The sequence below is a fragment of the Quercus lobata genome, chromosome 5, assembly GCF_001633185.2.
Source record: "Quercus lobata isolate SW786 chromosome 5, ValleyOak3.0 Primary Assembly, whole genome shotgun sequence".
Taxonomy (NCBI): Eukaryota; Viridiplantae; Streptophyta; class Magnoliopsida; order Fagales; family Fagaceae; genus Quercus; species Quercus lobata.
In genome coordinates this window covers 77018658-77043398 of record NC_044908.1, presented here as the reverse complement: position 1 = coordinate 77043398, position 24741 = coordinate 77018658, and the positions used below count along the sequence as shown (strand labels likewise).

The 24741-nt window shown below is 38.9% G+C and overlaps 2 protein-coding genes and 1 pseudogene across 2 annotated transcripts; all 3 read right to left on the bottom strand.

Annotated features, from left to right (window-relative positions):
* Positions 1-337: 337 nt before the first annotated feature.
* LOC115991174 (cysteine-rich receptor-like protein kinase 10) lies at positions 338-7135 on the bottom strand. Its single transcript, XM_031114911.1, has 7 exons — positions 6319-7135; positions 2451-2570; positions 2137-2342; positions 1689-1899; positions 1310-1547; positions 736-886; positions 338-652 (listed from the first exon to the last, which is right to left on the bottom strand). The coding sequence occupies exons 1-7, from the start codon at positions 7127-7129 to the stop codon at positions 338-340; spliced, it is 2052 nt and encodes a 683-aa protein (XP_030970771.1). The 5' UTR covers positions 7130-7135.
* A 3180-nt stretch (positions 7136-10315) lies between these two features.
* LOC115989135 lies at positions 10316-14216 on the bottom strand (annotated as a pseudogene).
* A 2508-nt stretch (positions 14217-16724) lies between these two features.
* LOC115991173 (putative cysteine-rich receptor-like protein kinase 9) lies at positions 16725-17330 on the bottom strand. Its single transcript, XM_031114910.1, has one exon. It carries the CDS (start codon positions 17328-17330, stop codon positions 16725-16727), a length of 606 nt encoding a protein of 201 aa, XP_030970770.1.
* Positions 17331-24741: the final 7411 nt, after the last annotated feature.

Below are 24741 nucleotides of genomic sequence, written 5' to 3'. Positions count from 1 at the left end.
GATCAAGGTCCAACGAACTCAAGGTGAAGGTCTTCAAAGATTAAAATGCATAGAAATTAATTCTCAGTATAGAGGCTACTTACATATATACATTAGGTATATTTTTCATAAAAATCTCTGATGATATAGCACTACTCCTCCGTGTTTTGTTTTCCATAATTTGGTATATGTACCAATTCAATCTAATTCCCGTGCGGATGCAAATATATTTAAACTGTAAGAATTAGTACAAGAATAGAAGTAGGGTATATTTATACGAGTGCTATTATTCCTCACCTGCCAAATTTTTACGAAAATGAAAAACTTGTTGAATAGCATGCTCCGGTTAATCTCTTCACTAATTAGAAGCACTTGTTGAAGATTGATCAGATGTGACTAATCCCATTCCAGTTCCAATGCCAATTGCTGAAGATTGATCAAATATGATTAACCTACCAACAGAAAATGGAGGTGCCGATGGCTGAGGAAGATTTATTGATTTGCTTGCAAGCATGAGAATGACCCTTGACATTGTAGGTCTATCATTTGGATCTTCTTGAACGCATAACAATGCGATATGGATCAATCTTAGAGCCTCACTTATAGGACAAGTATCAATTATGGTCTGATCTATCAATTCCACTCCTTTTCCTTCATTCCATAGTTGCCATACCTATTAGTATTTTTTTTTCTTTGAGTGCACAGTCATAACCATAAACTTAATTTAAGCTCAAGATACAGAGAAGAGAGACGTACATATGACAGAAGGCTATGTGCATGCTCTAGATGATTGAAGCCACTGTTCTTTTTTCCACTTACAATTTCTAGCATTAAAATTCCGAAACCATAAACATCGGACTTTATTGAAAATAGCCCCTCCATTGCATACTCTGGTGCCATATATCCACTATTGAAAGTATATATATGTATCATGATAAAATATGATTTCAGTTACTCTAAAAGAGAAGAGAGGTAGAGTTGTCCTTAATAGTATCATCCAGAGCAAAAGTCACATTGACATAACCATGACTAATGGAAAGTGAGCTTTCTTAGTTTGCAATTCCTAGTTTTTAGACTCCTTTTTTCTTTTTTAAAATAATAATAATAAACAAATAACTCCCATTGATGTTACAAAGTTTTCAACTTGAATTTATGCTAAAACATTATTTGAAAAACAATTAGGTGCAAATGGAATGGGCCAGAATTCTCCCAAAACAAGGATGCAAGGGGACCAAACTTAAGTTTGATCATGTCTTGAAAATTTTTCTTGAGAAAGCAATATCAAAGATTTATGGAATGAAAATGTGGATGTAGTGAAGGGATTACTTACTATGTACCCACGATTTTGATAGTGTTGGCTTGTATTTGATTGCTCCCAAAAATTCTAGCAGTACCAAAATCTGATATCTTTGGGTTCATCTCATCATCCAACAACACATTACTCGTTTTCATATCCCTATGGATGATTTTCAGCCGAGAGTCCTCATGTAGATATTGAAGGCCCTTAGCAATCCCATTGACTATGTTTGTGCGTTTAGCCCAATCTAGAACCTTACATTTGTTTGGATCTGCATTGTAATATTATGGGTACCGTGTTGATTATCATATATAGGAAAGTTTTTCCATGAATTAATGGTGCATTGTAATATTAAGGGTGTTGTTAGTGTGTGAATGTGAGTATGTATTTGTGAGAGAGATAGAGAGTATACCGAATAAGAAGGCATTGAGACTAGTGTTGGCCATGTATTCATAGACCAAAAGCTTTTCATCTTCTTCTAAGCAACATCCCAAGAGCCTCACTAGATTCTTGTGTTGAAGTTTTGCAATTAAAATCACTTCGTTCTTGAACTCTTCAAGACCTTGTTTGGATTTCATTGAAAGCCTTTTAACTGCTATTTCCTTTCCATTAATCAACTTGCCCTAGAAGCATTTTAAACTTCCTTAATCAATGAAACCTTCTCATACAGACACACACTATTGGGAGACATATTGCTACATGTTACAAGTTACAACAATAGTTTAATTGTCCTAAAACCAAATGATCACAATAATCTTTTAGTTGTCAATTATCCTAACTGTTGATGTATATTAATTTCTAATGAAAGTGATAGAATAATTTCTAAAAATGCATATGCATTAAATATTAAATCTTTTAACCTTGTAAACTGGGCCGAAACCACCTTCCCCAAGCTTATTGGCATCGGAGAAATTGTTTGTAGCAGCCAATATGGTAATTAAATTGAAGTAATAGATATCTCCTCTGTTGTCATTGTCATTTCCATAGATACTACTGTCCATTAAGTGTATTGAAAACGAACCTGCTAAATTATTGCGTAATGAAATTTCTTGGCTTATAATTCCATCTGAGTGACAGATTAAATAAAACAAAAATTAATAGCAATCTAGAAATACAAATTTTTAGTGCTTTAAAAAAATTAGAATTTTTGATAGATTGGCTAAACTAAATCTACCTTGTCTTTTCCTTTTGCCAAAGGATGAATAATACCAGAAACCCAAGAGAACTGCAACTACGGCAATTGATGCAACTGATGATATAGTAATGATTACGATCTTTTTTGCATTCTTTCCGCCTATTGCTCATCATACAATATATCTTAATAAGTTTTCTTAAAAGAACTCAAGACAACAAATTAACGTATATCAATAATAAATGCAAGGACATAGACTTCGTAAATTGTCACTGGTAAGAAAAATCAAATTACCATGTATTTGTTTAACTTTCTTTATAAAATAGCCAAAGTTTAAAATGAATGAAAAAAAAAATGGAACACAAAAAGTGGGGGGACAAATGCCAAAATTCAAGACTTTAAAAAGGAGCCTTATATTGATACACTTAGATTAGACTAGAGTAGAATTCTATCTCATATATTTTTTTTTAAAAAAATAAATAAAAAAAGACAAATCAAATTTATTGGCAAAGGAGGATTGGCACTTAATTCACCATATGAATGCAAGTCCTAAAGTAAACATTAGAAAGAGAAACAAACTATTTACATGTTTTTCTTTCAAAAAAAAAAAAAAAAAAGGAAGAGATTCTACAAGTTGTAGACTAAACATCATGTTTGTGAGTTTCAGTAGATGTTCATCTAGCTTCATTTTCCTAATTACACCCTAACCGTTCTTAAACTATTAGTAATTAATCCTGTGTTTTTTTTCTCTGTTTTTTTTGGACCCCTTATAACTTCACCACACACCACGGAGGTGGCTTCTCTATCTCTCCTCCAACCTAGCTCTTTTTCACTAACTTCTCTCTCTCTCTTCTTTCACCAATCCAAACAACAGAGCTTCCCTATTAACGAGGACTCATAATTGCACCCACACCAACCAACACAACAAATCCAAACCCAAACTCGTAGGAAACCCAAACCTAGAATGAGGATTAATTAACTAATTAGGAGAGAAAGAGAGGGACAAACATAGAGTGAGGAGTGAGAGTGAGAAAGATGAAGTAATAATAATGGAATGAGAAATCGTATTAAAATAAATAACATGTAGAATAGAGAATTTGAAAAATAGGTTTTTATCCTCGTAGTAAAAAATGGGTAATTCTTACCTACTATAGGAGCACTACTCCAGGATGACAAAAGGGGTGAGCCCTATAGTGGGTCCCACTACTACCAATAATAACATTATACCAAGAGTAATTTCTCTAAAAAAAATAAATAATAATAATGTTGGCACCCAATTTTTTACACATTTTATGGGCTAAGAGGTAAGGCCCAAAGTCTAGCAGACTAAGCCTCGAAGGATGATTGGGTATGAGAATAAGGGGGCCCATGAATGACCTAAGACCCTTGTATTAGGGAATGATGTGAAATAGGCCCAAAAGACCCAACCTATTTGAATGAAAGGGACTAGAAGATACTGAAGGAGTCTAGAACCTTCGCAGTGTATTCCATTGAAGATATGAGAAAATAGAGAAAAACACGGAAAAATAGAGGAAAGCATGCCACGAACGAAGGGAATAATTCCTAGATATTAAGTGCAGCAGAACATTCAATGAGTAAAGTAAGGCAAAGAAATATCAAACATGGCAGAAAGAGAATTCCAAGTTCAACACCGCAGAATATAGAAATTCTAAGGTATAAAGCTGCATAATGAGAACCGAAGAGTAATGCAAGGTAGGAAAATGGGTTCACTCAATATGTATCCTAGACATACAGATAAGGTTTGACCTATAATTGTAGAGAATCATGGAAGTGTGGTTTGGTGAAAGGAAGGAAGATCATAGTTGTGATAATTTGCTATAACTTTTTGGGAGTTGCTTATGCTGGGAAAAGCACTTATACAAAAAGAGAAGTTGCGGGTTATCACGAGGCACATGTCATAGGACCAAGCCCAATAGCCCAATAGAGAAAGACCAAGAAGAGCAATGACAAATAGGCCCACTAAAAGGGGATTCTATAGAATGACCCATATGGAGGCTTTGAGCATTCTTGCGAAAAAGAAAGGAAGAGCCACAAAATACGAAGAAGTACAAGTGCATTAAACGCACACTTAAATTATTGGTATTAAGCGGTGAAAAGGAGAAGCGGCTACTGGCTCAGCCGAATCCCAAACCTAGAGAAAAAAGAAGACTTAGCAGGAAAAGAATATCCCGAACCTGGGGGAAAAGGAATCCCAGCGGGAAAAAGGGGAAACTATGGATTAATGTACCACAAGAGGAAAATACTTCGGTATAAATATGGGTATTCCTCTTTCATGGGGAAAAAAACATAACTGAGAACTCAGAAGGAAGAGAAGATATCATAGAGAGAAGAAAAACACAACGAGAACAACACAAAGAGAAAAGAAATAACACAAAAATATACATGAGAGGGTGGAGAGAAAAGAGGAAAAAGAAATACGAAAGAGAAAAAGAGAGAAAATCAGTAGAGAATTTATAGAGAAGAGTACCTAGTAGTGCAGTAGCACACTACACTAAGAAACTCATGGAAAGAAAGAGATTATGGCAAAATAGTAGTATTGACATGCATCACTAGGAAAACTTCATCTCTCCCATGAAATCAATTTCACCTGAATCTTTTGAGAAGAGATATTCAAGCAGTGGCCACTTTTGATTCGAGTTCCAAACCTCACAGTTTTGTGCACTCTTGGGTTAAAGCAATAAGGTTGTGAGAGTTAGAACCGAAAACCTTGTGGCCCAATCCATTTTATAAAGTATATGTGAATATATATACGTATATGTATATTTGTGAATATGTTGAGAACTAACATCTACTTGATGAGCAGTTTCTTTGGACATTAGTGTTTTTATGTGCAGTCTTGTAATAGTAGAGAAAGTAGAGTAAAGCTTATCCTGCAAAAAGGGGAGAAGTAATCTTCCTCCAGCAGAAAGTGGAGAAAGCTTCAACAGAAAGTGGAGAAGTAACATTCCTTATGCGGAAAGTATAGTAATGCCTCAACCTGCAGATAATGAAGAAGTAATCTTCCTTCAGCAGAAAGTCGAGAAAGGCACAGCAGAAAGTTGAGTAATGTTCATTCGGCAGAAAGTGGAAGAAGTAGAAGAGAACAAGCCCATTTTGCAACAATGCTCTTTGGATTGGAATGGTACAGGTATTGGCGTGGATAAATGAGACTCTAAAAGCCCATTTTGCGAAGGTATCAGACCCAACTTCCATCTTAGCAAAAAGCCCAAACTTGATGATATCTTATAATATTGAGATACACGTCTAGGGTGTACGAACCCGAAAAAAGGACCTGCAACAAATAATAATTACACTTGGCTACTAGCACGTCACCTACTGCACTGAACTGTACTAATGAAGCGACAATTTCCGACCAATAATTTCTCATAGACCCCATCTCACGTATTGTTACCTCTCACCCACCCTAATCTTCCCTACAAAACGAAACTTTGCTCAAAAGTCAAAACTTCCAAAATTTCCATCCACAAATCAAACAAAGCCTCCACTTTCAACTTCCCTGCTGAAACACCTTTCGACACCACTCTTCAAAACAGCCCACTAATATTTACCAAAAGCGATTTGATATTCCTTTCTCTCACAAAATATATTGAAGCTCACTAACTAAATTAGATCAATTATTCTTCTAAAAAAATATTTTTGATCAATTATTTGAAAAAAAAAAAGAAGAAGGTAAATTTAGATCAACCGTTTATGTGAAAAGAAGTTCAGTGCCAAATAGTTTTTCTAAGTTTTAGGATTATTTTTGTTTGTCAAACAGATAAATTCCAAAACAACCTCCATTCTGATAATAATAATTATAAAAGACCTCCGCTAATTTTTAATTCCAATTCGAATCCTGTGCACCAAACGGGGAGGATTTCTATGAAAATACCAAATATACATGTCTTACCATTAACAGTCGGCGGCAGTGTTGCTGCAGGCATAGATTGGGCTGGTGGCAGCGGCAGTGGCTTTGCTGGTGATTGCTCGGTGAAAGAGTAGTTCTCATACCTCAGAAAGCAACTTGGGCCTAAAATGCGCCACCCTATCTTGGCTTGGCAACATGTCTCGGCTGTATCCATCAAGTAGCTTAAGCACTGGCCACACGAAGGACCATCGATATCTCTTGTACACTGCACCAACCCATAACTTATCTTGGACCCATCACTCAACTGCACTGTCTGACTATCACTCTTGAACAGCATATCAGTTACCTTGGCACGATCTATTAGATCGTACAATAGACCGAGTGCGTAAAAATTAGTTAGTTCTGGTGAAGTAGTATTCTGGGTATTATACATGAGCGACATTGGCGATATCTGCGTCTGTCCAAAGAAATTAAGATCGGAGTAGCGTAACATGCACTGATCGAACCATATGATAGCAGTTTTGTTAGATGGACATTGAGTTGTGATATTTCGGGTGGCGTAGCTTACACAGCTTTGGCAGGTACTATTAGAAACATCACCTCTGCAGAGGAAGAGGGCGTAGATGCCTATACTTGAGCTTTCGTTGTAGAAGCTGTAGTTTTGGGAAGCTTTGGATGATAAAGACTTCAACAGCACCGTGAGATTGGATTGGTAATTGGTGTTGGAGGTTTCATTCGATTGATCTAAACAAATGTGGTCATTATAGGTTGGCTGGGAATGAATGGAGCTAGTAAGGGCACAGACTGCAGATAATACTAAAAGAAAGGCTCTCGAGTTGTGCAGGGAAAACATATCAACTCTTACGTTAGGCTTCAAAGAATTTCGTCCGTGAACATATATATATATATATATATATGTACACGTGTGTGTGTTTTTATATTATATGGCTGATGTTTAATATAAATAAAAACATTTACCTTTATAATAATAATAAAATAACCTTAAGAAGTTACCTTTATAGACCAAACCTGCATACGTTAATGCCGTCGATGGAAAATTACTACTTACCTAATATCGTATATCGAGGCACATTTTCCACCAAAAACCATAAAAACCTGACATATTGCTAAAGGACAATTGCTAGATGTGCCCAAAGTTTGAATCATCTAAAAGCGACTTTCTGCGAACTCTCAAAATCAAAGGATGGTGTAGTCTCTTTCTTCCATCTTACTTGTACTAGGGTGGGTTTGGTTCAGCTTTTTGTAAAAGTGTATAATGAAAAAAATGAAGTTTTTAAAAAGTACATAATTGAAAAAGTGCATTTTCAAAAAGTTGAATGTTTGATAAAAGCTGTTAAAAAGTGCTTTTTGAAAAAGCTAAGTGTTTGGCTAGCACTTATAAAAGTGACAGTTTGAGGGATAAATTACCAAAAAGGACAATGTATATATAAGAGCATCTCTAGCAGGTTAGACAAATTTTTGTGCTGTTTGGACAATTAACAGTGACATTTATCTTTTGCCTATCCACTTTTTTAATTTTTATTTTGTAATCAAATTTATTCTTTTTTAATATTTATTTTTCTTTTTCTATTCATTTTCAACAATTATATTTTTCAACAAAAAAGTGTTCCATCTACAATATTTTTTGCAATACTTTCACAAGAATCATAACAAAATCTTATATGAAAAGTTGTTACTAGTTCTAATTTGAACCCATTACTGAAATTATATTTTTACTCATCAATATTAGCTAATTACTTAAAATTTATTGTGAAAATATTGTGAAAATATTGTGGTAATATTTTGAAATTGTGATTTCTAATACCTTTCCTTTTTTTTTTCCTCCATACGTTACCTTTTCCTTTTTTTTTTTTTTTTTTTCTCTTGTATTTTATCCCACCACACACGTGTACACTATTTTGTCCACATCCTCTCCTTTTTCCCACACCTCCACCTTCCAGAAGGCTCTCTCATTCTTTCATTCTTTTCTTTCCTTTTTCCTTTTCCGTTTGTTTCCAGAAGGCTCTCTCAATTCCAAAGCTCTCCGGCTCTCTCAATTTCTCTCTCTCTTTTTTTTTTTTTTTTCAACTTGATTTCCAAAAGATCTCCACTTCCGCTTCTTGACTTATATGAAGCAAATTGCTCGCGGACCTGAACTGAAAATTGAGAAGCCTCACGACCTGAACTGAACACTGTGGGTTCGGTCTTTCTTCGTCTTTATCTTCTTCTTCCTCTTCTTCTTCTTTCTTTCTGTCTTTCTATGTGTTTATGGTTGTTTGGCTGTGGGTTTGGCCGTGGGTTTGTGCCATTTGATTTCTGTATTTTTGGATTGTGGTTTGTGTTTTGGGTAATGATTTTAATCTTCGCCTTCATCTTCTTCTTCCTCTTTTTCTTCTTTCTTTCTGTCTTTCTATGTGTATTTTTGGTATGTGTTTTTGGATTGTGGCCGTGGGTTTGTGTTTTGGCCGTGGGTTTGTGCTATTTGATGGGTATTTCCGTAATTTTAATTTTGCAACGGTAACCCATTGAAAACGCGCATTGTGCGTTTTCATTTATGGACCTCTGAGGGTCCATAAAAATTTCCGTGTTTCTCCTTATTTTTGGTCTATGCCCAAAACGCAACTTTTATCAAAAAGTTGCGTTTTGGGCTTAACCAAACGCATATTAAATACTTTTTGCAAGTCTTTTCCCTCTAATTAATATATCATTAATTTTAGTTAAATAGTCAATATTCAGTAGTTAACTAATTTCTAATTGTTTTATTTTAGTTCAAATTAAGAAAATATAATTTTAAAAACTGATCACCTTTTATCTAGTTCTTTTTTTTTAGATAACATGTATGTTAAAAGATTTATTTTCTAATTTAGTAAATTGTTTTTCTTGAAATGTAGGAATTATAAGATGGACAAACAAAGTAATCACTCTGTGCCTATAGTGCCTACTACTACCAGGTTCCAACAATTCGACCCAAGTTCATCCTCTGGCGACAATCCTTTCGGAAAATTTGGTATAAAGAGCAGGGCAATATCTATTTGACAAACCGAATCACACATTCACACATATCCATACAAAAAAAATTCCATGCAGCAAAATAAATGATGGGAAATAAACATAAGTGAATTTTTTGTTTTTTGATGGGAAAACATAAGTTTTTTTTTTTGGCTAAACAAAAATGGGGGTCTTTATGGTTGTATTATGCCACCCAGGTTAATATAGACCATATGAGGGACAGGACCCACAAGGACCACCGAGGTACCCGCTAAGGCTCGAACCTGTGTTCCCCTGAAATCCCTCACACAGCAACCCACCAACAAGAGCCCGCTGGCAGCGGGAATTGAACCTGGGTTGGTTAAGCGGAGCGAACGAACCTTATCAGCTGAGTCAAGCCCTTGTTGGCGATGGGAAAACATAAGTTGCACGCCACATTGGCATGTATTTTATGTGTACCAGTTATTATCCTATAGTGTGTAAGAGAAAAAATATATTAATGTTTTCTTTTTTCATTAAATTCTGTGTTGCCACGTCAATTTTCTGTAATTTTGGTAGATTTATTTTTTTATTTTTAGAAGATAGTAACTTGCATCAATCATACATGAATTTTCCTCTATTTAAGGGATGGAAATGTCTATTTCTATGGTATCAAAGTTATTGTACTAAGTGGGTTCTAGTTAGTTTAATTGGTAAAGTCTTTGATGGTTGAATAAGAGATCTGGGGTTTAATCTTCATCTACACTAAAAACCGATTGATGTCTTGATCTGATGATAAAGAGCTACCATCAGGAGACGTCATAAGTTTGAAACTCTCAAAAAAAAAAAATTATTATATCAAATTAGCGGAAAAATAATTAAAGTAATCTCAGTACAACAACATAAAAGTTTAGGGGTTTTACCATTTCACGTGAACCACCATTATTACCAAGTAGGTGGCAATGTAATTGCCTTGATTTGGTACTTGTTCAAGGTAGAAGAACTTTCTTTTATTTTAAATGGATTACAAACATTTGATTTATCATAAGATTCACATCCCCGAAACTGAATTCTAAGTCGGGTTCTAGGTCCAAAATATCTCAAATGAAAGTCTTCCTACATCCAAATGCTTATAAATTAAATCTCACTATTGAGGCTACTTACATATACATCAATCCATTTAGCAAAATTAGGTGTATTTCTCATCAGAAGTCTTATCACATGACAAGGTCCTCCTTTTTGATGATAGATCTCTATTCCTTCGTGTTTTGTTTTCCATAATTTAGTATATCCATATATGTGCTAAAATAATTTAATGTAATTCCGGTGCGGATGCAAATATATACAGATGGAAAGAATAAGTACAAAAATAGAAGGTATGGTTGTACACTAGCTATTGTTCCTAACCTGACACATTTGCACGAAAATGAAACACTTGTTGAATAACATGCTCCAATTAATCTCTTAACTAGCCAGAAGCACTTGTTGAAGATTGATCAGATATGACAAATCCCGTTCCGGTCCCAGTAGTTGTAGATTGATCGGATAGTATTAACCTACCTACAGAAAATGGAGGAGCTAATGGCTGAGGAAGATTTATCGATTTGCTTGCAAGCATGAGAAGGACCCTTAACATGGTAGGTCTATCATTTGGATCTTCTTGAATACATAAAAATGCAATATGGATCAATCTCAAAGCCTCACTTATAGGACAAGTATCAACTATGGTCTGATCTATCAATTCCACTCCTTTGCCTTCATTCCATAGTCACCATACCTATTGGTGTTTTTTACTTTAGTTTACAATAACAAGCAAAAAGTTAATTTTGGCTAAAGATATAGATAAGGAAGAGAGACGTACATATGATGGAAGACTTTGTGCATGCTCTGGATGATAAAAGCCACAATTCTTTTTTCCACTAACAATTTCAAGCATTAGAATTCCAAAGCTATAAACATCAGACTTTATTGAAAATATCCCTTTCATTGCATATTTTGGTGCCATGTATCCACTATTAAAAAAAACGTGTATTATTATACAATATGGTTTCAAGTACTGTAAAAGAGAATGAAGGCTAAGTTGTCCTAATTAATGTAGACTATGTAGTATCACTAAGAGCATAAGGTACTTTGACAAAACCATGACTCATGGTAAGTGGCTATCTTCCTTTGCAAATCCTTGATCTTACAGTGCTTTCTTTAAATCACGATTGAAATTTTAGAGTTTTCTGTTTGATTTCAATGCTAAATTTCAATGTTTACTAAAAATGTTATTTGAAAAATGAGTTGCAAATGGAGATGGAATGAACCATAAATCTCCTAAAACATGCATGCAAGGGGGCCAAACTTAAGTTTGATCGTGTGCGGAAAAATTTCTTTAGAAAGCTGAAACAATGATTTATAGAATTAAAATGAGGATGAAGTCAAGGGATTGCTTACTATGTACCCACGATTTTGATGGTGTTGGCTTCTATTTGATTTCTCCCAAACATCCTAGCGGTGCCAAAATCTGATATCTTTGGGTTCATCTCATCATCTAAGAGCACATTACTCGCTTTCATATCCCTATGGATGATTTTCAATCGAGAGTCTTCATGTAGATATTGAAGGCTTTAGCGATCCCATTGACAATGTTTATGCATTTAGCCCAATCTAGTTCCTTACATTTTTTTGGATCTACATTGTAATATTAAGGTGATTGATTCTCACGCATAGGAAAATTTTGCCATGAATTGGCCTATAATTAATGGTGCAAATGTGTGTGTGTGTGAGAGAGAGAGAGAGCAAACCAAACAAAAAGGCATCAAGACTAGTGTTGGCCATGTATTCATAGACTAGAATCTGTTCATCTCCTTCTGAGCAGCATCCCAAGAGCCTCACAAGACTATTGTTGAAGTTTTGCAATTAAAATCACTTCATTCTTAAACTCTTGAAGACCTTGTTTAGATTTCATTGAAAGCCTTTTAATTGCAGTTTCCTTTCCATTTATCAAGCCCTAGAAGCATTTTAAACATTCTTTATCAATGAAAGCTTTTGACACAGTATTGGTAGACAATAGACATACTCTGTTACATGTTACAACACTAAAGGTTCAATGATAGTTCAACTCTCCTAAAATCAAATGATGTAATCTTTTAGTTGATATTGATCCTAACATTTACTGTTGCTATGTATTAATTTCAATTGCAAATGTTCAAATAATTTCAAAAATTGCATATGAAAGAAAATATTTATAAATTTAAACCTTATAAACTGGGCCAAAACCACCTTCTCCAAGCTTATTCTCATCAGAGAAATTGTTTGTAGCAGACAGTATGGTACTTAAATCGAAGTAAAGCATTAATTCTCCACTGTCGTCAACATTTCTTGCATACATACTGCTGTCTGTTAATCGAATTGAACGTAACCTTGCAAAATTACTTCGTAACGGAATTACTGGGCTTGTGTCCCTCTCTAAGTAACAAATTAGATTTTTAAAATAATCAATGATCATCTAAAAACACAAATTTTAATAGTAAAAAGGAATCAATTTTTATAATAGATTGGCTAAACTAAATCTACCTTCTTCGTGTTTCCTCCCACCAGAGTATTTATAAAACCAGAAACCGAAGAGAGCTGCAACTACTGCAATTGATGCAATTGTTGATATAGCAATGATTTCTGTCTTGGTTGTCTTCTTTCCTCCTGTTGCTCATCATAAAAAATAATTACCTGCGTATGCTTAAAATATTCTGTCAAATAAGAGTATGATAAAATTACTTAAGATCAAAATCCTTAATTTATCATATATATATATATATATATATACACATATATATCAATTAATGCGAGGACATAAGCTGCTCAAACTATCACAGATAAGCCAAATGAAATCTATTAACAACCCTTATTATTATTGTTATCATTTATTAGCAGAGACAATGGATTAAGGATTTAAAGAAGGTCCTTTGTATCAAATGGGGAGTGGCACTTAATTCGCCAGATGAATGTAATGCAACTATCTTAGTACTGGAAGTAAACATAAGGAAAAACTTCAACAAGTCGTAGACTAAAACATTCAACGTTTGTGAGTTTAAGTGGATGTTTTACCTTAGCTTCTTTATCCAATTACTCTCTAAAACTGCTATATATATACATATATATATATGTATTCGATCATCTAATACTAATACTTAACAGTTTACACCTGGCCTTTGAGAACACAGGTGACAGGACTGCTACATTAAACTAAGTTGGATAATTGTTATCTCAATCGATATGGCAAAATTGGCAAGGTATTAAAATTTCCATGTCAAATGGTAACAAAATTAATAAATTAACTGAATCATAACTTTTTATATTTTGGGAATACAACAACATGGTACAGACTCCTCTAACTTAGTGATGTTAGATCGACCATCTTGCTAAACTGTAGTACCTACTAATTTTCCCATGATTTGGAATTGTTTGGTTTGTCAAATCGAGTAATCCAAATCCGAAACATGCCGAAAAATAGGTTTCTGATTATTTTTAAATTTTAATCCTAAATCCCAATTGGACTCCTGTGAACCAAACGGGGAGGATTGATCTCCAAATTGACCTAAGTAAAAGAAAATTTTAATAAAGTCCAAAATATGAAACATGTGGGGAGGATTTTTATGAAATACCAATATCATCAGGCAGCGGCTGTTGTGCTATAGGCATGGGTTGGGATTGCGGCGGCTCGGTGAAAGAGTAGTTTTCACACCTTAGAAAGCAATTCGGGCCGGAGATGCGCCACCCAATTTTGGATTCGCAACATTTTTGGCCTGTATCCAACAAGACACTTAAGCACTCTCCGCATGAACCACCATCGATATCTCTAATACATTGCACCAATCCATAGCCTGTAAATTAGGCCCAAAAGCCCGCGAAACGTCTAGGGTTTGAGTCCAGCACTGCTAGGTATAAAACTATAACTCTAATACACGTTTTTCAAGTCTTGTGAGTTACTCCTGTGAAATCTATGAGGTTCTATAACCTCTTAATGGTTTTTAGACCCCTTAAAACAATTGATTTAACTTAGGTAATTAGCCAAGTTGTTATTTAGTCCAATTTAACAAAACTAGGTTATCACAATAACAAAGATCATATCATGCAAAGCAACGGAAAGATAAATAATATAAGATATGATCACCCAGGAAACCAAACTGGTAAAAACCTGGGGAGGATTTGACCTAACTATCCTCAAGGTAAACTTGAATCCACTATCTTGAAAGAATCGAAATTCGTACAATAAGACTTACAAGCCCCCACGCTCGACTTCTTATTGCTACCAACTAGTAGAACTTATTGACACGACCACGTGCAAGCTCCGAATCCACGGACTCTTTCTTTCTTGGATTCACCACTAGATACAAGCACACCCGCTTGTATTTTCTTTAAACTTCAATGGCAGCAACCGAGTTGATCATCAAGGTGTAGATAAATCTTCTCCTTGAAAACCCTAAGTTTGTGTAAAGGAAAGCTCCTTTAGATCTCACAAGAGATTTACACAAACCGCAATATGAGTAACACTAAAACGTGGCTAGGGTTTGCCTTTTATACTTAGGACAAATTAGAAAACCCTAAAATGTTTTAAAACAACTAGGGCTGAGTTGGAAAATCTGAAAAACATTCTGCCCGAGCTTCGATCGATCGAGCCAGGCCGAAATGCATAAAACTTTTCTGCATTAGCTCGATTCCAACTTTACATAAATGCACAACTTTGAGCAAGACTAAAACACTTCTAAACACATTGTTTTGATCATGGTTTGCCAACAATACATATTAGAGTTCTAAATACGTAAATACTTAAGTCTTTAGAACCTAACACCTTTTAACTCAACAAGCATCTACTAGAAAGAAGATCCAAATACAAGAACTGGTGGAGATAAGTTACTGCTACAAGATCAACTATTGCTAATAATCTAGAGTTTTGAGTGAGATCTCAAAATCACAAACTGAAGTGTTTTAGTGCAACAAATTCAAAATACAAGATTCCATGGATTCGGAGTTGTGCATGGTCGCGTGAGTAAGTATTACAAGAGATAGCATTAGATTTTGAATTAAATATATTGTAAACACTTCCATTCTATTTAGTGAATTTTTTTTCCTTGAGGATTGTTTAAATTAAATCCTCCTTAGGTTTTTCACCTTGAAACTAGATGATTTCATTGGTTTTCTTAGATTATCATATCGCCTGTGTTCCTTTAATTTTCCGCTTTATGTGATATAATTGATGTGTATTTAACTTAGATTTGATTAATAAACCTAAGTAACAACTTGGTTAATGAAAACTCAAATAGTGTTAAAATACTATAGCTTGTTTAGACTCCTAATTCTTAATTATGGCTTGATTAATTTTTATCTAAACACACTTGATGCAGAATATATGTGAATAAATTGGAGTATAAGGATACCAAAAAAGACCTTCCAAGCCTAATCTACCCAAAGTACTTGAGCCATCTAAGCTTCAGTTACCAACGGACTTCTCAAAGTCTTGTCTTCACTAGCTTCCTGAATCCCGCAATACCGCCCGATTGCATCTGCCAAGCCTCACCGACTTATTTTGGCAAGTACCCAGTGCTTCCCTAGCTTCAAATAACTCTCTACACTTTTAATAGGTGTGGGTTGTGTTTGGGTACAAATCTCCTCTCAATATATAACAATGGGAGAGGGGAGGAGAAGAGACTACAAAGATTTATCTCTTGAGGATAAGCAACTCTCTCTAACATGGTGGGTGTGTTGAAGAAAACCCCTTTCTAGGGTTTTCTTCTGAATAGCCTCCTTACAATTTTGTGGATAATGAGGGTATATATAGTATGGGTGAAGGGTATAAGAGTCACACTTAAAATCATCTTAACAGAGAGTTTCGCAGGTCACTCACAAGTTGGCAAAGTCACGAAGTGACTCACGAAATACAGTCTAGCAAAAGACTATTCATATTCCAGCATGTGCTTCTAACGTGATCTTTTCACGAGTTGTTCACTCATGAGTTAGTCACGAGCAAGTGACTCACAAAATACAATATTCACCAACTTAATACTAAACTCATTATGAATAAATCTCACAAAATACAAGGAAATAACTTAATACAATTACAACATCTTTTTTGTAATAAAATAAAGCCAATTTAAATATTATGTGAAAAACCATAACAGTTAATATATTAGATTAAACCATCTGAGTATGCAGAGTCTAAATATCCAACAGAATCTCTTTCAAATATTGACAGATACATACCTTTTCATGTGGTGACTATATTTGGAAGCGGAGGAGCAACAAGCACTGATTCTGGAGCTGATGACGGTGCGGATTGTACCTTTGTAAAACGGATATATTTCGTACCAAATATAGCAACTAGGATTCAGAACATTACCCCCTTGCTTTCCTGCACAACAACTTCGCAAATATGATATGAGATTCACAAAACAACTACTGCAATCAGAGCTGGATAGCAGAGGGTCGCATTGGACGAGGCTCTATGTGGTTTGTAATTCCAAAAAATTGGCTTCTTTTGTTGCAAATTTTTTTGCACCCAGGGAAGCAGTTGATGCTTTGCTCCCTATTTCATTCATTGAAGCTCCAAGTAGCAGGAAGAAGCGATCTTGCTCGGTTTGCTCTGTTATATTTTGAGTGTTACTCAATAAAAATGTGAGATCTTCGCCCATGGTGGAGAAGAATGACTCGTTTGAGTAGCGTAACACGCATTCACCGTACCATATCACGGCCACTTTTTCTACGGGGCAGTACTGCTCCTGAACAATGTCTTTGGTTGCTGTTGACACACAGTCTCGGCACTCATCGGGTGTGAGGTCTCCACGGCAGAAGAAGAGGCCGTAGACTGTGGTCTCTGGGGTTTGGCCAACGGTGGTGTTGTAGAAACCACTTTCATGCGTGGAATTTGAGGAAAGGGAAGAGAGGAGGCGGCTGAGGTTGGACTGGTAGGTGCTATTGGGGGTGAAAGTGGTTTCGTTTGAACAGAAATGGTAGCGGTATTCTGGGGCTGCTTCACTGTTTAGGCTTAGGAAGCTGAGTAAGGAAAGGATTAGTAGGAACATCGAGACATTGAAAGAAGGCATCCCCATTGTCGTTTGATCAGTCTTGTGCTTATTCTTCAAGATGCAAGACATGGAAATGGCCTAGTTAAGAAAAAAAATTATTCTTCCTTTCTTGTTTTTTCTTGGAAAATTTGGTATATAATAAGATAAATTGATAAAGGTCATTATCTCCGCTCCAATCAACAAAGGCAAGCCATTTAATTGCGTGTGGACTTCTCAAAATGATGAAAGTATTGGAAAATTAAGGGCAGGCATTTCAAACACCAATTTTCAGTTTTTAAACAACATTACACACATTTTTGCACACTTTTTATCCACACATATTTCTAAAAACTACAAACAATACTACTCAAACTTCTCTACCAAACGGGCCCTAAATGTCAGTCAACAAAGACTTCATTTTCCAAATTTTTGTGATTCATGGATAAAAAAACTTACTGTTTATGTGGAAGTGACACGGCACTACAATGCAAGAGGGTTTTAGGGAAAAACTCCAAATTTTCTTTGTTCTTGCCTTTTCTACTCTTTTAAGGAGAAAAGAGTTTGTTGAAATTTCAATATTCCAAATCCTACGGTGGGAACATCTTAGATGACCAACAGCGCAAGTCTCCAACGGACGGAGACAGAAGTGAACGTTTCGACCAGCGCCCTTCCTGTGTACCGAAAAGTCTTCTGCTATTACATCGGAGAGAGTCCAGTCTGAAAGTTACTTGAGTCTTTTATTTATTTATTTCAATTTGATAATATGAAAAATAAGAATTTAAATATTGTTCATTTTTATTGTAAATAATAGAAATATTTCAATTTAGTTACAAAACTTTTAGGCCAAAGGCTTTGTAGCTGAATTGACATATTCTCATACATAAAGTGCTTGGGGGTCTACGGGGGAAAAGATTTGAGCTGCAAGATTAGCAGCATGTTGTAATTATCTCTTAAGAAAAAGATTTTTAGTAAAAACTACATGAGTAATAGTAGCACTTAATTACTTATAAAACTTATTGTGGGGATCGTTTGATTGATAGGCCCATAGGATTCAGAACTGGTTCAGAATTGTTGGGCCAGTGACCCATCCAAGGCCGTATATCCGTCCGAGGATACCCTGGTCCTCGGCATAACTCGTCCGAGGACGATCGTTTCCGAGGACGATCAAGACGTGGGCTCCTTGCGATCAGAGCTCCGAATTCGGTCATCTCAAAGGGTAGAGTAGCCGACTAAAAGTGAAAGAGATAAGGCAAACAAATATCTGAAGCTACAGCTACCTCCGCATTAATGACCTCTCAACCAACTCTCTGGCCGCATTAATGTGGAGGTGATACCTGAACAGTGGGAAGGCAGCCTTACAGCTGCCCGTAGGAAGTTCCAGGAGGTGCCAGATGGGACAGAAAGAAATCCTCCGAACCCAACCTACACGTGTGCGGCAAGGATGAAGCGCAAAGGGAAGTATATAAACTAAAAGAAGAACCTGAAACAAGGGGATCGGGAGGAGAAAAAGAGAAGGACGAAGAAACAGAGGAAAACAAGAGAGAAGAAAGTAAGAAAGAAAAGTGGTGGTATTCACAGAAGGAAAATATTTGTGAGACCGACCTTGTACTCGAAACAGGTTCAAGGGAAATCTTGGAGGGAAGTACTATAGTTAACCTAGTTCTTTACACCCACGCTCTAAAAATTGTATTGTCTGGGCCTTTTACGTGTGAACCCAATACTGTTTGGGTTCGTTACGAAATCGTGTCCTTACAATTGGCGCCGTCTGTGGGGAGAGCTTGTGTTAGCTTGTATAACCTCTAATACAACGTTTTCGATGGAAGGAGTGGAACCGCCTCACCCCGCAGCAGGGCTGCATCAGGGTAATGTTAGCCCGCATCAGGCGGAGTCAAGGGGCTCTCAGCGCGGTGAGCCTCGAAGAAGTCTCGAGCGGAGGGAAATCCATGAGGGGAGCATACATACTGCTCATACTATGAGAACCCGCACACATGGGAAGAGTCACGTTTCCCACGCGAAGCATGAGGGGGATCTGCAACGTGAGATTGCGAACTTGAAGAGAGAATTACGCCATGTGCGACGGGAGCGTTCACCACCTTGCTCCGAACCATCATCCGGGGAGTCGGATGGAACTAGTTACAGGCGGAGGTCGAGGACACCGCGGAGCGAGACTTTCTCCTACGAAGAGGAGCGTCATCATAGGCGTAGGCGTAAAAGTCCCACTAGCAGGGGCTTAGGAAACGACGCGATGAACAAAGCATTGAACCAGATTTCCAAGTCACCATTCACAAAAAGCGTAGATGAAGCTACTCATCCTCGGCGGTTTAATCAACCTACGTTCTCTCTGTACGATGGCCACTCGGACCCGGTGGAGCATGTAAGTTATTACAGCCAGAAGATGGCTATTCATTCTAGGGACGATGCTTTGATGTGCAAGATTTTTCCATCGAGTCTAGGCCCAACGGCGATGAGGTGGTTCAATGGCTTAAGGGCCAATTCCGTTGGATCCTTCAAGGCACTGACCCAGGCTTTTGGCGCTCGCTTTATTACATGCAGCCGAACTCCCTTGCCTCTGGGTTCCTTGTTGACTTTGTCTATGCGAGAGGGTGAGACTCTCAAGAGCTACTCAGATAGATACTGGGAAATGTTTAACGAGATAGGGGGGAAGAACGACGCTGTGGCTATAACCACTTTCAAAGCCGGCCTCCCAGCTGAACACGACTTGAGGAAATCTTTGACGGGCAAACCCGTCACCAGTGTGCGCCAGCTCATGGACAGAATAGAGAAGTACAAAAGAATAGAGGAGGATCAACTTCAGGGGAAGGGAAAGGCCAAGGCGATACCTCAGGAGAGAAGGGATTTCAGGTCGGATCGCTATAATAATAGCCGACCAAGGAGGGATTTCGCTGTGCAGCCGACCTCGGCGGACGCCCAGATTGTTAATGCGGTGTTTCGGGAGCCTGTCCAGCAGGTGTTGGAAAAGATAAAGGATGAGCCATTCTTCAAATGGCCGAACAGGATGGCGGGAGAGCCTACAAAACGCAACCGGAGTTTGTATTGCCATTACCATCAAGACCATGGACACACGACAGATAACTGTAGGAATTTATGGGACCATTTGGAGCAATTGGTCCGAGAAGGGAAATTGAAGCAACTCTTACACCATTCCAGCGGAAGGGGGAGCCAGGCAGGTTCTGAGGTGCGGGGGGATGCTTCATCAAGGCTCCCCCGGGGAACGATCAATGTCATCTTTGCGGCCCCGGGAAGGACGGGTTCCTGCCCCACAAGGGTGTTGTCGGTGTCCCGATCCCCCGCCGAGGATCGCTCTCAAGCATCGAAGAGGGCCAAGAGGCGTGTCCCTTTGATTTTGGGTTTTTCAGACGAGGATCTGATTGGAACTATACAGCCCCATGAGGATGCCTTGGTGGTCACGCTGAGGATTAGTGGTTACGATGTCCGAAGAGTGATGGTTGATCAGGGGAGCGCAGCGGATGTAATGTATCCGGATCTGTACAAGGGGCTAGGTTTGACACAGGAGGATTTGACAACCTATACTTCCCCTCTAGTCAGTTTTGAGGGAAGGTTGGTCATTCCTATGGGACTAATCAGGTTGCCCGTGCAGTCAGGCACGGAGGTGGTGGAGGTGGATTTTATTGTTGTAGATGTTTATTCTCCATATACGGCCATCCTGGGTAGACCGTGGCTTCATACACTTAAAGCGGTTTCATCTACCCTACATCAGAAGGTGAAGTACCCATCCGGAGACCAAGTACTGGAGATAGTGGGGGACCAAACGGTTGCTCGGCGATGCCAAGTAGCGGCCATTCGGCATTGGCCAGAGGCAGAAACCTCGGCTACAGCCGATAATGATTCATAGCAATTAAAGCCCCCAGCGTCAGGTATAGACGTACTAACCAATGGGGTAGAGTGTGAAGATCTGGAAAAAGTGATTGTCACTGATGATCCAGAAAAATTTTTCCGGGTAGGGGCTAAGCTGCCCCTGCAAGAGAAAGCGAGTTTGCTGGAGTTCCTCCGAACCAATGTGGACGTTTTTGCATGGGACCCGTATGAAGCCCCAGGAGTAGACCCAAGTTTCATTTGTCACCGGCTCAATGTGAACCCTGCCGTTCCCCCTAGGAGACAAATCCCTCGGCGACCATCGAAGGAGCATGCCGAAGCGGTCAGAAATGAAGTCATTAAGCTGAAACAGGCTGGGGCTATCAAGGAAGTCTTTTACCCCCAATGGTTGGCCAATACGGTGGTGGTGAAGAAGAAGACGGGGAAATGGCGAGTGTGCGTGGATTTCACGGATCTTAATGAGGCATGCCCCAAGGACCCATTTCCTATGCCGAAGATTGACCAGCTAGTGGATGCAACTGTGGGCCACCCTAGGATGAGTTTCTTGGATGCCTTTCAGGGGTATCATCAGATTCCGTTAGCCACCGACGATCAAGAAAAGACCGCTTTCGTGACCCCGGTTGGGAACTACCATTACAAGGTGATGCCCTTCGGTCTCAAGAACGCTGGGTCAACCTATCAACGCATGATGACTAAAATGTTTGAGCCACAGCTGGGCAGAAGCATTGAAGTTTACATTGACGACATGGTGGTGAAAAGCAAAGTAGTGACTGAACACGTGAAGGACCTCACTAATATCTTCGGGATATTGAGAGAGCATAGGTTGCGCCTAAACGCCTCGAAGTGTTCCTTTGGTGTAGGCTCCGGGAAATTCTTGGGGTACATGGTGACCCATAGGGGAATTGAGGTGAACCCAGATCAGATTAGGGCCATTAACGATTTGCAAGCGCCTCGAAATCCAAAGGAGGTGCAGAGGTTGACGGGGATGACCGCCGCTTTGAACCGGTTTATCTCCAGGTCGGCTGAGAGGTGTCGTCCTTTTTTCCGTTTGTTACATAAATGGAAGGGATTCGAATGGACCGAGGAGTGCGCCGAGGCGTTCCAGCGGTTGAAGGACTATTTATCTAAACCACCTATTATGTCTAGCCCTGAAGTGGATGAGGTGTTGTATGCCTATCTGGCGGTAGCTTCTCACGCCGTCAGTTTTGTCTTGATGCGAGAGGACAGGGGCGTTCAGAGGCCTGTTTATTATGTGAGTAAATCCCTCCATGAAGCCGAGGTGAGATACCTGTCGTTAGAGAAGGCCATACTGGCAGTCGTCCATGCAACACGTAAGCTTCCGCACTATTTTCAAGCTCACACTGTGGTCGTCTTGACCCAGTTGCCTCTCAAATCCATACTTAGGAGTGCTGACTATACTGGCAGAATTGCCAAGTGGGGAACGATTCTGGGGGCTTTCGACATCAAATATATGCCCCGCACCTCTGTGAAAGGTCAAGTTCTTGCGGATCTGGTAGCTGAGTTCGCTGAGTGCCCTGAGGAAGTTAGCAGAAATCAGGATCACATGGATGAAAAATCGGTTGGCGTAATATCCGCACCAGGAGGGCCGGTATGGAAGGTATACGTGGATGGGGCCGCGAACCAGCGAGGAGCTGGACTGGGATTGGTACTGATATCTCCCGAAGAGGTCATCATCGAGAAGTCTCTAAGACTAGGGTTCTCAGCTACTAACAATGAATCGGAGTACGAAGCTCTGATAATGGGGATGAGCATGGTCCGTAAAATGGGTGGAAAGGCGGTAAAACTGTTCTCGGACTCGAAACTGGTCGTCGGCCAGGTGGCTGGAGAGTTGGAGGCCAGAGACCCAAGGATGCAAGGGTATCTGAACCGGGTTAGGCATATGCGAACAGAGTTTGAGTCTTTTGACGTACTACATATTCCACGAGGTGAAAATACCCACGCAGACTCCTTAGCGACCCTCGCCACTTCTTCGGTACAAAATCTCCCTCGGGTAATTGTCGTCGAAGACTTGTGTACTCCCACCTCACCAGAAAAGGAGGTTCGCCAAATCTATCAAGTTGGTCCATCGCCAAACTGGATGGACCCTATATTACAATTTCTCGAAAATGACACATTGCCCGAGGATAAGGTGGAAGCCGAGAAAGTACGAAGAAGAGCACCTCGGTATTGGTTATCCGAGGATAAGAAGCTGTATAGACGGTCTTTCTCTGGACCATATTTGCTCTGTGTGCCTCCTGAGACGGCGGAATCAATCCTGGAAGAGTTACATGAGGGCATTTGTGGGAGCCATACTGGAGGGAGATCTCTATCGTACCGAGCACTAACGCAGGGTTACTGGTGGCCAAATATGCATAGAGAAGCGCAGGAGTATGTTAAGAAATGTGACCAGTGTCAAAGATACGCCCCGAATATTCACCAGCCAGGAGGAGTTCTTAACCCTCTCTCTAGCCCTTGGCCTTTTGCGCAATGGGGACTGGACATTGTCGGCCCTTTCCCAAAAGCTATAGGAAACAAGAGGTACTTACTCGTCGGCACAGACTACTTCACTAAATGGGTTGAAGCTGAACCCTTGGCGAACATCCGGGACGTGGACGTGAAGAAGTTTGTCTGGAAGAGTATTGTTACGCGATTTGGTATTCCACGAGCTCTTGTTTCGGACAATGGGCTCCAGTTCGATAGCAATGCCTTCAGGAAATACTGTTCAGAGCTGGGAATAAGAAACAGGTATTCCACTCCAGCTTATCCGCAAGGCAATGGGCAGGCTGAAGCTGTTAACAAGGTCATTGTCCATGGGCTCAAGAAGAGACTAGATGACGCAAAGGGAAAGTGGGTGGAAGAGCTACCGCATGTGCTTTGGACGTATCGGACAACACCCCGACGTTCGACGGGAGAAACTCCTTTCTCTATGACCTATGGGGCCGAGGCCGTTATTCCCCTAGAAACAGGATTCCCAACGTTGAAGACCAATGCATTTTCTTCTAGCGATAATGATACAATGTTGGGACACAATCTGGATCTGATTGAAGAACGAAGGGAGAGTGCAATGGTTCGGCTAGCTCACTACCAGCACAAGCTCAAGCGGAGCTACGATAGCAATGTAAGGATGAGGCCGTTAGCCATAGGAGATCTAGTGCTGAGAAAAGTCCTGGGGGCCACTAAGAATCCAAATTGGGGAAAACTGGGACCCAACTGGGAGGGACCGTACCGGATTACTTCTGTAGCAGGAATAGGGGCTTATTATCTGGAAGATCTAGATGAAAAACCTGTACTCCATCCTTGGAATGTAAATAATCTCAGAAGGTATTATTACTAATAAAGCAGTCTCAATTCAGATATCTTTTTTTTTAGATTTACGTCGAATATGCATTCTATAAATTTCGCATCTTGTCATATCATACTGAATTGTTGAACAGAAACTGAGTTATGCCAGGTCCACGGACCGCAAACTTAGTGGAAATTAACATCCTATCATACTGAATTGTTGAACAGAAACTGAGTTATGCCAGGTCCATGGACCGCAAACTTAGTGGAAATTAACATCCTATCATACTGAATTGTTGAACAGAAACTGAGTTATGCC